This window comes from Oryctolagus cuniculus, chromosome 11, assembly GCF_051225735.1.
Source record: "Oryctolagus cuniculus isolate XC-2025 breed Fujian yellow rabbit chromosome 11, ASM5122573v1, whole genome shotgun sequence".
NCBI lineage: Eukaryota > Metazoa > Chordata > Mammalia > Lagomorpha > Leporidae > Oryctolagus > Oryctolagus cuniculus.
This window is the reverse complement of record NC_142877.1, coordinates 83,156,452-83,169,398: the sequence shown is the minus strand read 5'-3', so window position 1 is coordinate 83,169,398 and position 12,947 is coordinate 83,156,452. Positions and strand designations below refer to the sequence as shown.

The 12,947-nt window shown below is 39.7% G+C and overlaps 1 protein-coding gene across 4 annotated transcripts in view; it reads right to left on the bottom strand.

Annotated features, from left to right (window-relative positions):
- The window catches only part of OTOGL (otogelin like), a 172,440-nt gene that overhangs the window by 56,614 nt on the left and 102,879 nt on the right, over positions 1 to 12,947 (bottom strand). For all 4 annotated transcript variants that reach the window (XM_089309054.1, XM_089309056.1, XM_089309055.1 and 1 more), the window contains 4 exons: positions 10,810 to 10,966; positions 9,917 to 9,943; positions 5,204 to 5,371; positions 2,964 to 3,242 (listed from right to left, as the gene is read on the bottom strand). In XM_089309054.1, coding sequence (XP_089165180.1) covers positions 2,964 to 3,242; positions 5,204 to 5,371; positions 9,917 to 9,943; positions 10,810 to 10,966 — 631 coding nt within the window. The remainder of the gene's footprint in view (positions 1 to 2,963; positions 3,243 to 5,203; positions 5,372 to 9,916; positions 9,944 to 10,809; positions 10,967 to 12,947) is intronic.

Here is a 12,947-nt window from a genome sequence, read left to right as displayed (position 1 = left end):
AGAAAATAGGTACGTGATATGTTTCTTGGACTTTGGACACATAATCAGTTCCAAAGTATGATAAAAAAAAATAAAATGTTTTAGAAAGCATCTATGTATATAAAGAACAGAATAAATAATATTCTTGAGTTCCTAACCCCATGCCCCATGGAAATAGATAGATAGATAGATATAGATATGTAAATAGATATAGATATAGATGTAGATATATAGATATACGTATATAGATATAGATACAGATATAGATATAGTTGTAGATATAGATGTAGATGGATATAAATATAAATAGAGAGAGATAGAAATAGAGATAGAGATAGAGATAGGCCGGCACCACGGTTCACTAGGATAATCCTCCACCTGTGGCACCGGCACCCTGGGTTCTAGTCCCGGTCGGGACGCCGGATTCTGTCTCGGTTGCTCTTCTTCCAGTCCAGCTCTCTGCTGTGGCCCAGCAAGGCAGTGGAGGATGGCCCAAGTGCTTGGGCCCTGCACCCGCACGGGAGACCAGGAGGAAGCACCTGGCTTCTGGCTTCGGATCGGCGCAGCGCACTGGCCGTAGCGGCCATTTGGGGGGTGAACCAACAGAAGGAAGACCTTTCTTTCTGTCTCTCTCTCTCACTGTCTAACTCTGCCTGTCAAAAAAAAGATATAGATATAGATATAGATATAGAATTGGTTCCAAGACTAGATTCCTAGATTGTAGGTTTAAGAAGCCCACAAAGATCAGAGATTCAGAAGATGTCATTCACTGCTGTTTACTAAACGTCCAGTAGGGCATCTAGATCTGTCCTAAAGGAACAGATTTCTAGGAGAGAAGAGAAAATAAAGGCTTGTAAAGTTCATATTTAATTCAAGTGCATATCCACTCTATGGAATGTTACATAGGCATGTTGGTGACTCTTTTTCTCAAGAACAGAGTGCAGGAGACCAGGTCTCCAGATGACTTTGGCTAATCCAGCTCTCCTCCTCCTACTTGCAATTCTCAGAATAACTATAGGGTATCCCAAGGACGCATCATCCTGTGCTAGGAGGAACTGTCTAAAACAGTCCATAATCTTTCCTTGTCCCTCTTAGAACAGAATGCCTGCAAAATTTGTGTTTGGTGTGCCCAGTGTCATCTGAGGAATCAAATAAAGAGTAGAGTGCTTTCTGGGTTCTTTAGCTGGAACATGACATGGGGTAAGCATATATAAGACTCTTTCCACCCTGGACAGCTATTCTGAGCCCTGGGAAACACGCCATGGTTCCTAGGCTTCCAAAGATTCTTGACGCCTATCTGTAGGTAATAAAGGCTTGACTGACTTCCTACGTAAGTATTCAGTCTCATCATATGAGACTTAAGAATGCAAGTGCTAGAAACACTGAGGCTCCTTTTGTGCCATTGAGCCCTTTGATTAAGAAACCGTGCAGAACTCTAACAATCCATTTTGTGCAAAACCTTCTGCCAGACTTAGGAATTGGTACTGAATTGGTACACTTGAAATTTTGAAAGTCAGTTTGAACTTTCTAAAATACAAAAACTAGAGAGGTTCACAGAAACTTATGTACAGGAGAAAATAAAAACAAGTCATTATCTCTGAAAATGCTTTTGGAAGATTGGTTAGGATGAAATAATTTGCTTTAAAGACTCAGACCCGATAGCAAATTCCTGAATTTTGAAAATTCCTGGATTTTGAAAGTAAAGCACAAGTTTTAAGTCTTTTTTTTTTTTTTAATTTGACAGAGAAACAGTGAGAGACAGAGAAAGAGAAAGTTCTTCCTTCTGTTGGTTCACTCCCCAAATGGCCGCCGCTATGGCTGGTGCTGCACTGAACTGAAGCCAGGAGCCAAGTGCTTCCTCCTGGTCTCTCATGTGGGTGCAGGGCCCGAGCACGGCCTTCCCGGGCCACAGCAGAGAGCTGGACTGGAAGAGGAGTAACCGGGACTAGAACCCTGCGCCCATACGGGATGCCAGCATCACAGGCAGAGGATTAACCAAGTGAGCCACGGTGCCAGCCCTTTTTTAAGTCTTTTATATTATTTTTTTTAAAGCACAAGTTTTAAACGTTGCATAACAAAGTAAAGATTTCTTTCCAAAATGGAGAATCTAACAGACTATGGACTTTTAAGACTTTCTAGAAATGAGATCAGGTTTCTGTGAAGGAGGGAAATTTTCCCAAGGTTAATGGAACAAGACACCTTTGTAAGAATCATATTAATCAGAAGTCACCTTCTAGGAAAGAGAAAGCAGGTACAAACACTAGACAACCATGAATCATGAGTGAGTTCTCAGTCCAAACTTCAGATAGCATTGCTAGCAATTATGGGGGTAAGTAAGGCCATTTAGAGTTCTTCTAAGCCATTTACATTCAACATATTTACCAGCCACTGAAGTTTCCTATCACATCCTACCACTTTTATGGGCTTATTCTCAATCAACTCCTGTATGATTTTTTTTTTTTTTTTTTGACAGGCAGAGTGGACAGTGAAAGAGAGAGACAGAGAGAAAGGTCTTCCTTTGCCGTTGGTTCACCCTCCAATGGCTGCCGCGGCCGACGCACTGCGCTGATCCGATGGCAGGAGCCAGCTACTTCTCCTGGTCTCCCATGGGGTGCAGGGCCCAAGCACTTGGGCCATCCTCCACTGCACTCCCTGGCCACAGCAGAGAGCTGGCCTGGAAGAGGGGCAACCGGGACAGAATCCGGTGCCCCGACCGGGACTAGAACCCAGTGTGCGGCGCCACTAGGTGGAGGATTAGCCTAGTGAGCCACGGCGCCAGCCCTACATTCAACATATTTAATACAATAACCTTAAAATACAGGTAGTTCCCCCCCCCCCCTTTTACAGAAAGTAAACTGAAGGATAGAGGGAATAAGAAAAGTAAGGTGCTACAACTTTATCTCCTTAAACAGCGAGAAAGATTTTTAAATGAGAAACTGATAATGTAAATGTAAATTCTTTATTTGGAAGTTTAGGAAATGTACCTTCTATGCTGAAGCTACTTGCATGTTTAAATTCTTCAGAATCATCATATTTTGACACTTTGACGCTAGACTCTGTGAATGCGATGAAAAAGCCTTTCTTGCTGTATAATTCAAAGGCACTGTAGCCAGGAATCCAGAGACCCTGATGGTGGAAGAACGTTGCTCTCCGCTGAAAGGCTGAATTTGCCTCCCACAGTTCCAAACTAAGAGCGTCATTGTCACGGACATAGAGAAAGTAGTTTGGCCTTTCAGCAGATTCCAAGGAAACAAGTGCCAATGCTGTAAGACATAGAGCAGTGTGTTTGACAACTGCCTGGATTCTTGGGAGAAAGTACATCATCAACACTGGCATCAACAAAGGTATTTATAAAGTTGAAAATAGTCTTGCAAAAGTGTCACACATAATTAATGGCAACCTCAAAGATTTCAAAAATCAATCATGAGATGTCTAAAAGAAGAAGCAGCACATTAAATACAATGGATAACAGTAGTAGTTAAATGCAGTGGTGTCTCCCTTCAAAAACAGCCCCGAGTGTGATCTTTTTTTAAAAAATTATATTTGTTAATTTGAAAGAGTTACAGAGCGGGAGAGGAAGCAGCAGAAAGAGAAGGGTTCTTCCACCTGCTTGTTCACTCACTCCCCAAATGGCTACAATGGCCAGGGCAATGTCAGGCTGAAGCCAGGAGCCAGGAGTTTCATCCTGGTCTCCCACATAGGTACAGGGATTCAAACAGTTGGGACATCCTCCCAAGGCCATTAGGTTAGCAGGGAGCTGGATCAGAAGAAGAGCAGCAGGGACTTGAATGGGCACCCATATGGGATGTCAGCACTGCAGGTGGCAGTTTAACCTACTACGCCACAGAAGAGGCCATGAGGTCTACCTTTTTTAAACAATGTATTATATGCCCTTGGAGATGGGGGAGGAATATCATTGAGGACCCTAGTACACACAGATTTTTCACACAAGCAATTGCATGACCTTTTGGACATATATTTGTATTTGCAACCTTTGACATTGTTAGAAATCTATAAACAACTAAATTTTATGATAGAGAACAAAGAAATAGATCGGCTTGGGCATGGAAAAATATTTTTGTATCACTGAGTTCCTAATGAGCAAATGTTCTTGCAAGGGATTTTACAGCATCGAGAAAAGACTACTTAGTCAGCAATATTATTCCCCAAAAGGTGATCAAATTCGCCCTTATTTTTAAATCTCATGATAAATTTTTAAGTAGAGATTTTAGGTTGATTTCCTGTAATAAACACTTCATAGATTTTCCTATTAAAAGCATTAGTTATTACAAGCCATAACATATCTCCAATTCAATATCATTCCAAAGCACTCACTGTGTCCTAAAAACTTATATGTCCTTCTGTTGAATGATGGAAGATACAAAGAAGAATCAAATGAATTTTGATATGAAAAAGAAAAATATATAATCAGCATAAATTAGAATGTCAGACTATGATAGGTGTCTTTAGAACCAAAGGAGTTCTTTGTACAGGGAAGAAAGAATTTCTTTCAACTGGAGAATTGGGAGATTTATCAGAAAACATGAAAGTTAAGTCAGATCCATTTGCTCTGTGAAATTTTCCCAAGTTTAATGACATGCCATGCAGGGTTCTAGGTAGACCACATAGTCACAATGTAGCAAAGCATCAATAGATAAGAAAGGGAGTCTTACACCAGTCACAGTTAGGGCCAGGTAGATACAACCTCTACAGACCTCGTGACACAAACCAGTAAATGCAGGGCTAGGTTCTAGGACATTTCAGTGAACCCGCACAACCAAGGCCCACTAAGGACAAGAGACTGTCTTAGTGCTTGTGTACATTCCTCATTATGCATGTAATGTTTGACTTCTTTGATATCAAATCACAATTTGTTCTTTTACTTTAACCTGGCATTGAATTTCTCAAGCTATTAGAAATCAATGAATTATTTTTCAAAAATTTCAAGTTAAGTTCTGAGGTTAGCATTCTGAAAATTTAAGCTATTTTATTACATTCTGAAAATTCAAACAACCATCGTTCTAACACACGCCAAGAAGTAAAGAAAGAAATTTTACAAACAAAATAGATAGCTGGTCCATGTGCCAATGTAGTATTTTAATTTATATCCTTTGGGACACGTAGAAAATGCCAAAAACATATAAGATCCCTAATTAATGCTTAATGAATGAATGAAAGCAAATATGTAAATGGAAACCAAATCCTTATTTTCAATTATACTTACATGATACCTTCTCTTTGAAAAGACCTGGGGTGATCATAAAATTAAAAACCAAATTTCCATGAATGCTACTTCTTGGCAAAGAGAAAATGCTTCTACTGGTCATATTGGCCCCCATAATAAGGCCAGTCTCTCCATAACTTGCTAGCATGTATGGTCCCTCTCCAAGTCCTAGTGAATACAAATGAGAGAGTTATAAACTTGCATGGGGATTTAAAAAAATTCAATTTGTCATTTCAATAAAGTCATTTTTAAAAATTATTTTGAAAGATAAAGAGAGCAAGAGAGAGAGAGAGAGAGACAGAGAGATACAGAGCATGCTCCTATCTGCTGATTCACACCTCCAGTGCCTGCAATGGTGAGGGCTGGACCAGGGCTGAAGCTCGTAGACAGGAAAGCAATCTATGTCTCCAACATGGCTGCCAGAGATCATCACTGCTGCCTCCCAGGGTCTACACTAATGGGAAGCTGAAGTCAGGAGCTGGAATCAAGAATTAAATCCAGGTACTCTGATGTGGGATACTGGTATTTTAATTTCTAGGTCAAATACCTACTCCCTGAAATAATTTTTTTAAAGATTTATTTATTTATTTGATTGGAAGAGTTAAAGAGAGAGAGAGAGAGAGAGAGAGAGAGAGAGGGAGGGAGGAAAAGACAGGGACAGAGAGAGCATCCATCTACTGGGTCACGCCCAGATAGCTGCAACAGCCAGGGCTGGGTCAAGTCAAAGCCAGGAGCCAGGAGCTTCATCTGGGTCTCCCACATGGGTGGCAGGGGCCCAAGTACTTGGGTCATCTTCCACTGCTTTTCTCAGACCATTAGCAGAGAACTGAATTGGAAGTAGAGCAGCCAGGACTTGAAGCTGTGCCCATATGGGATGCCAGCCTTGCAGGTGGTGGCTTTATCCACTACATTGCTAATCCAACTCCTGAAATAAATTTTAATAACCAAAAAATGCTCTAAAAATGTGGAGTGATAAAAATTTATTACTAATAAAATAACTGAACTATTTTCAAAATAGTAATTTGGCATACATACATATTCTGAATATATACACATACAATTGAGTATATGTATATATGTGTCTATATTTATATATGCATGTCCATGTTTATATACTTTTTATATGTTTATGGATGTATATATATATATGATATATATGTATATAGGTATTTATATAAGTAAAGCAGACCTATATGAAAAACTTGGTCTGGTAGCCTTTCATCTTAAACACTATAAGAAGCTAATCTATCCTCAATAAATATAAGAAGTTTAACTATATCAATGGCAAGAATGAGGCACTTCAAAAGGCTCATAGAAACATGGAATGAAAAGTAGTATAGATTTTCAAAGAACTTTTGGAAGAACACCTTCATGGTATTCTAAAAGCCATCCCTCCTTAGTAAGTTATATTACATGAGAAGAGGATTGACAAATATATTTATACAATATTTTGTTGTTCTGGGAATTATTGAATTTCATGTGTGATACATGTTTATAAAAAAGAAAAAGTACGATAAAGCTGAGCAGAGAAGTCTAAGACCTTTTATCACCCAAATGATTCCCTCTAAGATGCAACATATTTACTACAGTAAAAAGGTAGTCAGCCTAGAACCAAACTTAAATTCCAGAGTAATTTTAAATCTGTAAGTGACAAGTTCATTAACACTGAAAAAAAGTTTTGTTAGAAGTAATGAAAATGAGGTTAATTTACCATCAACACAATCTCTATTCCATTTAAAGTTCTAAATATAACTGAGATATGAATCAACTTTGAGGTTTCTCCTGCATCACAGAAAACTAGATAATATAATCATCATCCAACGGTCTGCAGAAGGAACGCCAGAAAGTACAAAGGCACAGCAGAACTGTGTGAGACAGGAATTTTTTTAAGAGGGGAAGTTATTGGAGCATTTTCTGATTTTGATGTCTGTGTACATTATGTAAAATATGTGATAATAATATGTGGTGATAATAATATGTGGTGATCATTCCTACAGTAAGATGTGTTAACCACACATCTGGCCACATAGCATGGAGCCAAGCTTACTGATTGTGAAGTCGGATGGTTTACAATTCCTGTTTACCACATTATAGCTAAGGGACATTGGCAAAGTTATTTAAACATTCCGTGCTTCAATTTCTTCATCTGTAAAGTGTTAATAATAACAGACTTATGATAATACAATAAAATATGTTTAATTTTAAATTATATAGGAAAGGTAGTTAATACAACAAAAGCTATTATTATTAACATTGTTATTACTGCGTAATCAACTGTATTGTAATCATAGAATCCAAAGGATTGAGATTGTCTCTGTCTCTTTCCCCAGCCTCCCACCCTGCCCCACCTTATATGTGTGTGTGCTTAAAATTTTGGGCAGGAAATATTTTTGGTTATATTTTCTTTAACCATGAGAGTTTTTTCTTAATGTTGAATTTTTCATCCATCAAGTTTCCATAAATGTAACAAAAACAAAATCTAAACACCAATTTTCTTTTTAAATTATCATCTCTAATTCTCTAAAATTATCTAGTCTTTTTTTTTTTTTTTTTTTTGACAGGCAGAGTTAGACAGTAAGAGAGAGAGAGAGACAGAGAGAAAGGTCTTCCTTTTTCTGTTGGTTCACCCTCCAAGTGGCTGCCAAGGCTGGTGCGCTGTGCCAATCTGAAGTCAGGAGCCAGGTGCTTCCTCCTGGTCTCCCATGCGGGCGCAGGGCCCACGGACCTGGGCCATCCTCCACTGCACTCCCGGGTCACAGCAGAGAGCTGGACTGGAAGAGGAGCAACCAGGATAGGACCGGCGCCCCAACCGGGACTAGAACCCGGTGTGCCGGCGCCACAGTGGAGGATTAGCCTAGTGAGCCGCGGCACCAGCCTTATCTAATCTTCTTTATACATTTCCAACTGACCTATTTCTCTCTTGCTGAAGAAGCCACCCCAAGTACTCAGGTTTAGTACAATGGACCCCTCTTTAGATCACTCTTGTCTGAACTGAGTTTCGGTAGCTATGCCTTCCTATCATTAAATAGACTACGATAGGCAGACTCCAGTTCTGCTATCTTCCGGCATTTTCACTGAGGATGTACCTGTAGTTCTCTGTCTCTTCTTGGATCTGTGCCTTAGTTTTAGGCAGCATCTCCTTTCAGACCTTTGACTGCAAATGCAGATGAGTGGAAGGGGTAATATTTTTACTGTTAATAAGTTCCCATTCTTTTCTTTTGCCTTTAATAATGATAAAATAAATTCCTTACATTGTCATCACGTCTATTCTTCTGTTTCTTTGCTTCTTACAACATTGTAAAAACTTGACTAGAGTCACCATGCTGTGCACCAGACCACAAGAACACGTCCTTGCTGTGTCACTGAAACTGTGTTCTGTGATGAACATGGCACCGCTCCCCCACGCAGCCATGGGCAACCATTTCTCTCTACTTCTGTGAGTTCTACTGTTTTCTTTCACACATGTAAGTAAGACCTTCTGGTATTTGTGTGCTTGCCTGATTTCACTTAGCATAGTGTCTTCTGGGCTTATATATTTTGTCACAAATGACATGATTACCTCTTTTTTTTTCAAGTTTGAACAGCTAAAAGAAGGTTTTAGATGTTCTTATCAGAAAGAAATAATAAATATTTGAGGTGATGGATATGCTAATTAGCCTGACTTCAACTTCCTATGATGTATACATTCATCAAGACACATTGTATTCCATTAATACATACAATATTATCAATTAAAAATAAGGGGCCAGCAGCTGTTTTAGGACAGAGGGTTAAGCCACTGATTGCAATGCCAGCATCCCATGTTCGAGTCCTGGCTGCTCTGCTTCCAATCCAGCTCCCTGCTAATGGGCCTGGGAAACCAGAGTATGATGGCCTGAGTGCCTTATCCCCTACCACCCATGTGGGAGACCCAGAGAGTTCTGGGCTCCTAACTTCAGCCTAGTCCAGCCCTGGCTGAAACAGTCAATTGGGGGTGAAACAGTGGATGGAAGATCTCTGGTTCTCCACCTCTCCCTCTTTTACCCTGTCATTCTGCCTTACAAATAAATAAATCTTAAAAAAAATTTAAAAATCTGAACAATGTCCATATTTATATATAATGCTAAGAATTTAAAAATTTTATAGTCATTTTAACAATTTAACAAAAAAGTTTAACAAAAATTTTAACAATTTTTATTGATTAAGGCCCTATTAAATCTGAGAACTTAAGTTACACAGTTTTATTTTTAAGGAAGAAATTTTAACACAAATGCTTAGAGAACTTACAGAAATGAAAGAGCTTTCATGGCATTATGTACCAAGTTATGAAATACTTGTACCTTGTACCCTGAACAAGTTGTTCAAAAACATTTTAATCTGAAAATGCATCTAATAGAATGGTGATATTCTTTATTAAAATGTCACATAGGGGGCAGCAAGTTGGTCTAGTTGTTAGGATACTCACATCTCATACTAGAATACTTCAGTCCAGGTCGCAGCTACACTTCCTATTCCAGTTTCCAGATAATGTGCAACTTGGAAGGCAGCAGGTAATGGACCAAGTGGTCGGGTCCCAGCTGGGAGACTCAGATTAAGTTCCTGGCTCCTATATCTGAACTGACCTAAGCCCTTGCAATTGCAGGCGCATGGAGAGTGAAGCAGGGCATAGAGGATCTCTATCTCATTCTGTTTTTCAAATACACAAATTTAAAAATTATATAAAATGTTACATACCTTCATTGTAATATTCACAGTCAAGTGCTGGAAGAAAAAAAATAAAGTATTTAAGAAGCAAGAGATTATCTGGATATGTACAAGAGATGACTATCTATTCGCCCATAACCACGTGAAAGAACATAGAGTGGCATCACTGTTTATGAACTTTCTCCAGGAAAAGGGGGTTCTGCTAGGTGCCGTGTTGTAATTAACTATCATGGTTGTTTTAAAGGTAAGCAAATATAAATGCTAATTTAGAAAAGTCACCTGAAAATTTTCAATTTGTGAAATATTCAGATAATTTGTCACCTACACAAGTAAAAGAAATATTTAAAGAGCCAAATATGAAAGCAATTTCGAGATGTTTTCTCAAAATACATTTTTGACAATCAGAACAGTGAAGTCTCCCAGGTATAAAAGAGTTGGAGTCATAAACGGCTTCTCCAAAGATGACATATAATTTGTACTTCAAATTGGAATGACAGCATTCAAACACCACAGAAAACTTAGCTCATGTGTTTCTTTTTATAAATACTTTTGATATATTTCAAGCATAATTGTTAAAGGAAGATAGCATTTAGCAGTGGTAAATTAATTCTATCTCCATAAGATTCATGACCATTGTTTCGTGATGCAACAACAAATTAATGGATCTTGTTAAAAGATTCCCACTTTTTTTGTTCTTCTTTTATTTATATAATGTGAACAAATGTATTTCATATATACAGACATAGGAGCACAGCGATGCTTCCCATCCTACCCTCCCTCCCACCCACACACCCACCCTACCCCCTCCTTCCTTTCTTATTTTTTTCTTTTAGTTTTCATAATGATGTACTTTCACTCTATTTTATAATCATAAGATTAACCCTCTACTAAGGAAAGAATTCAAGTCTAAGCAGAGAACTCACAACAGGCAGTAGATGGTCTCCAGTGAATTGACACGCCTTCCTGACAGCACTTGTATGCATATGCTGCTATGCTAGTGCACAAACATTCACAATCCCCACCAAGATTACATTGACACGTATCTTCATGGCAGTTTTTGGCAAAAGATGTAACATCAATCTGAAAAGGGAGTGAAAGATGATTTAATTTTTAAGTCATGATGATTTTCCTTAGTAGGTACTATTATTAAAATTCGCCCTCTAAAAGAAAGCTTTTGGTATTTTTCATAATATGATATTATCAGCTAAACACTGCCATCTAGAGAATTCGCACGATCTCAAAAATCTATACTGTCCATAGGAGGCAGGAAATTCTTAGGTAAATGTCATGTCAAAGAACTAGCAAAGCAAATAATAAGATTAATGAATAAATACAATTTCAACATTGTGATAAATTGATGAATGTTTTTAGAAATTAATTATTTCATTATCAGCATATTCACATGACATTACAAGAAAGCATGTTCTGCTTCAAATTATACTTCATGTAGATTTTGCAGCCTCCTCTTAGGCAATATCCGAGTGATTGAATGGTAATATGTATTCTAATTACACATATTTACTTTATCAGTGTACTTTATTTGCAGTGTACTTGTTAAGTAGCTGACAAAATTTAATATGTTGTTGACAATATGTTAAAAAAAAAGATGGGGGCAGGTGCCATGGCTCACTTGGCTAATCCTCCACCTGTGGCGTCGGCATCCCATATGGGCGCCGGGTTCTGTCCTGGTTGCTCCTCTTCCAGTCCAGCTCTCTGCTGTGACCCGGGAAGGCAGTGGAGATGACCCAAGTGCTTGGGCACCCGCATGGGAGGCCAGGAAGAAGCACCTGGCTCCTGGCTTCGGATCGGCGCAGTACCAGCCATAGCAGCGGCCATTTGGGAAGTGAACCAACGGAAGGAAGACCTTTCTCTCTGTCTCTCTATCTCACTGTCTAAACTCTATGTGTCAAAAAAAAAAAAAAAGAAGAAGAAGAAGAAGGAAGGTTGGGGTGGGCATTTGATGCAGCAATTAAGATACTTCTTGAGACTCCTGCATCCCATTTCAGAGTGCCTTAGTTCTGGTCCTGGTATCACTCCTGATTCCAGCTACTTGCTAATGTGTATCTTGGGAAGCAGCAGATAACATCTCAAGTGGCTGGGTCCCTGTTACCCACTTGGAAGACCAGGATTGAGTTCCAGGCCCCTGGCTTGGGCCTGGCCCAGTTCCAAATGTTGTGGGCATTTGCAATGCCAATGGCGTCAGAGTCTCTCTCTCTCTCTCTCTCTCTCTCTCTCTCTCTCTCTCATTATTTTAGAAAAATCAAAAAAAACAGAGTTTGGTATCCCTCATTTGTGTGTTGTTTCATAGGCCAGTTCCTGTGTTAAGTTTTTAAAAAGATTTATTTAGTTAGTTGAAAGGCAGAGTTACAGAGAGACAGAGAGAGAGAGAGAGAGAGAGAGAGAGGTCTTCCATCTGCTGGTTCACTCCCCAGATGCCCACATTAGCCAGAGCTGGGCTGATCCAAAGCCAGGAGCTAGGAGCTTCTTGGAGGTCTCACACGTGGGTGCAAGAGCCCAAAGACTTGGACCATCTTCCACTGTCTCCCAGGCCTTAGCAGAGAGCTGGATTGGAAGTGGGGCAGCCAGGACTCAAACAGGTACCCATATGGGATGCTGGCACTGCAGGCGGCAGCTTTACCTGCTATGCCACAGCACCAGCCCCCTGTGTTAGTTTTTCTTTTCAAGTGGTTACCAGAAGAACCAAGTAAACTCTATGGCTCTGGACTGCAGAATAGACATGCTATTATGCTATTTTTTCCCAAGTATATGGTTCTTAGAAACTCTGAGAAGTCACAAAAGCAATCCCCCCCCCTTTTTTTTTTTCCAGACAGGTAGAGTTATAGACAGCAGAGAGAGAGAGACAGAGAGAAAAGTCTTCCTTCCGTTGGTTCACCCCCCAAATGGCCGAAGCCAGGAGCCAGGTGCTTCTTCCTGGCCTCCCATGCGGGTGCAGGTGCCCAAGCACTTGGGCCGTCCTCTACTGCCTTCCCAGGTCACAGCAGAGATCTGGACTGGAAGAGGAGCAACGGGGACTAGAACCTGGTGCCCATATGGGATGCCG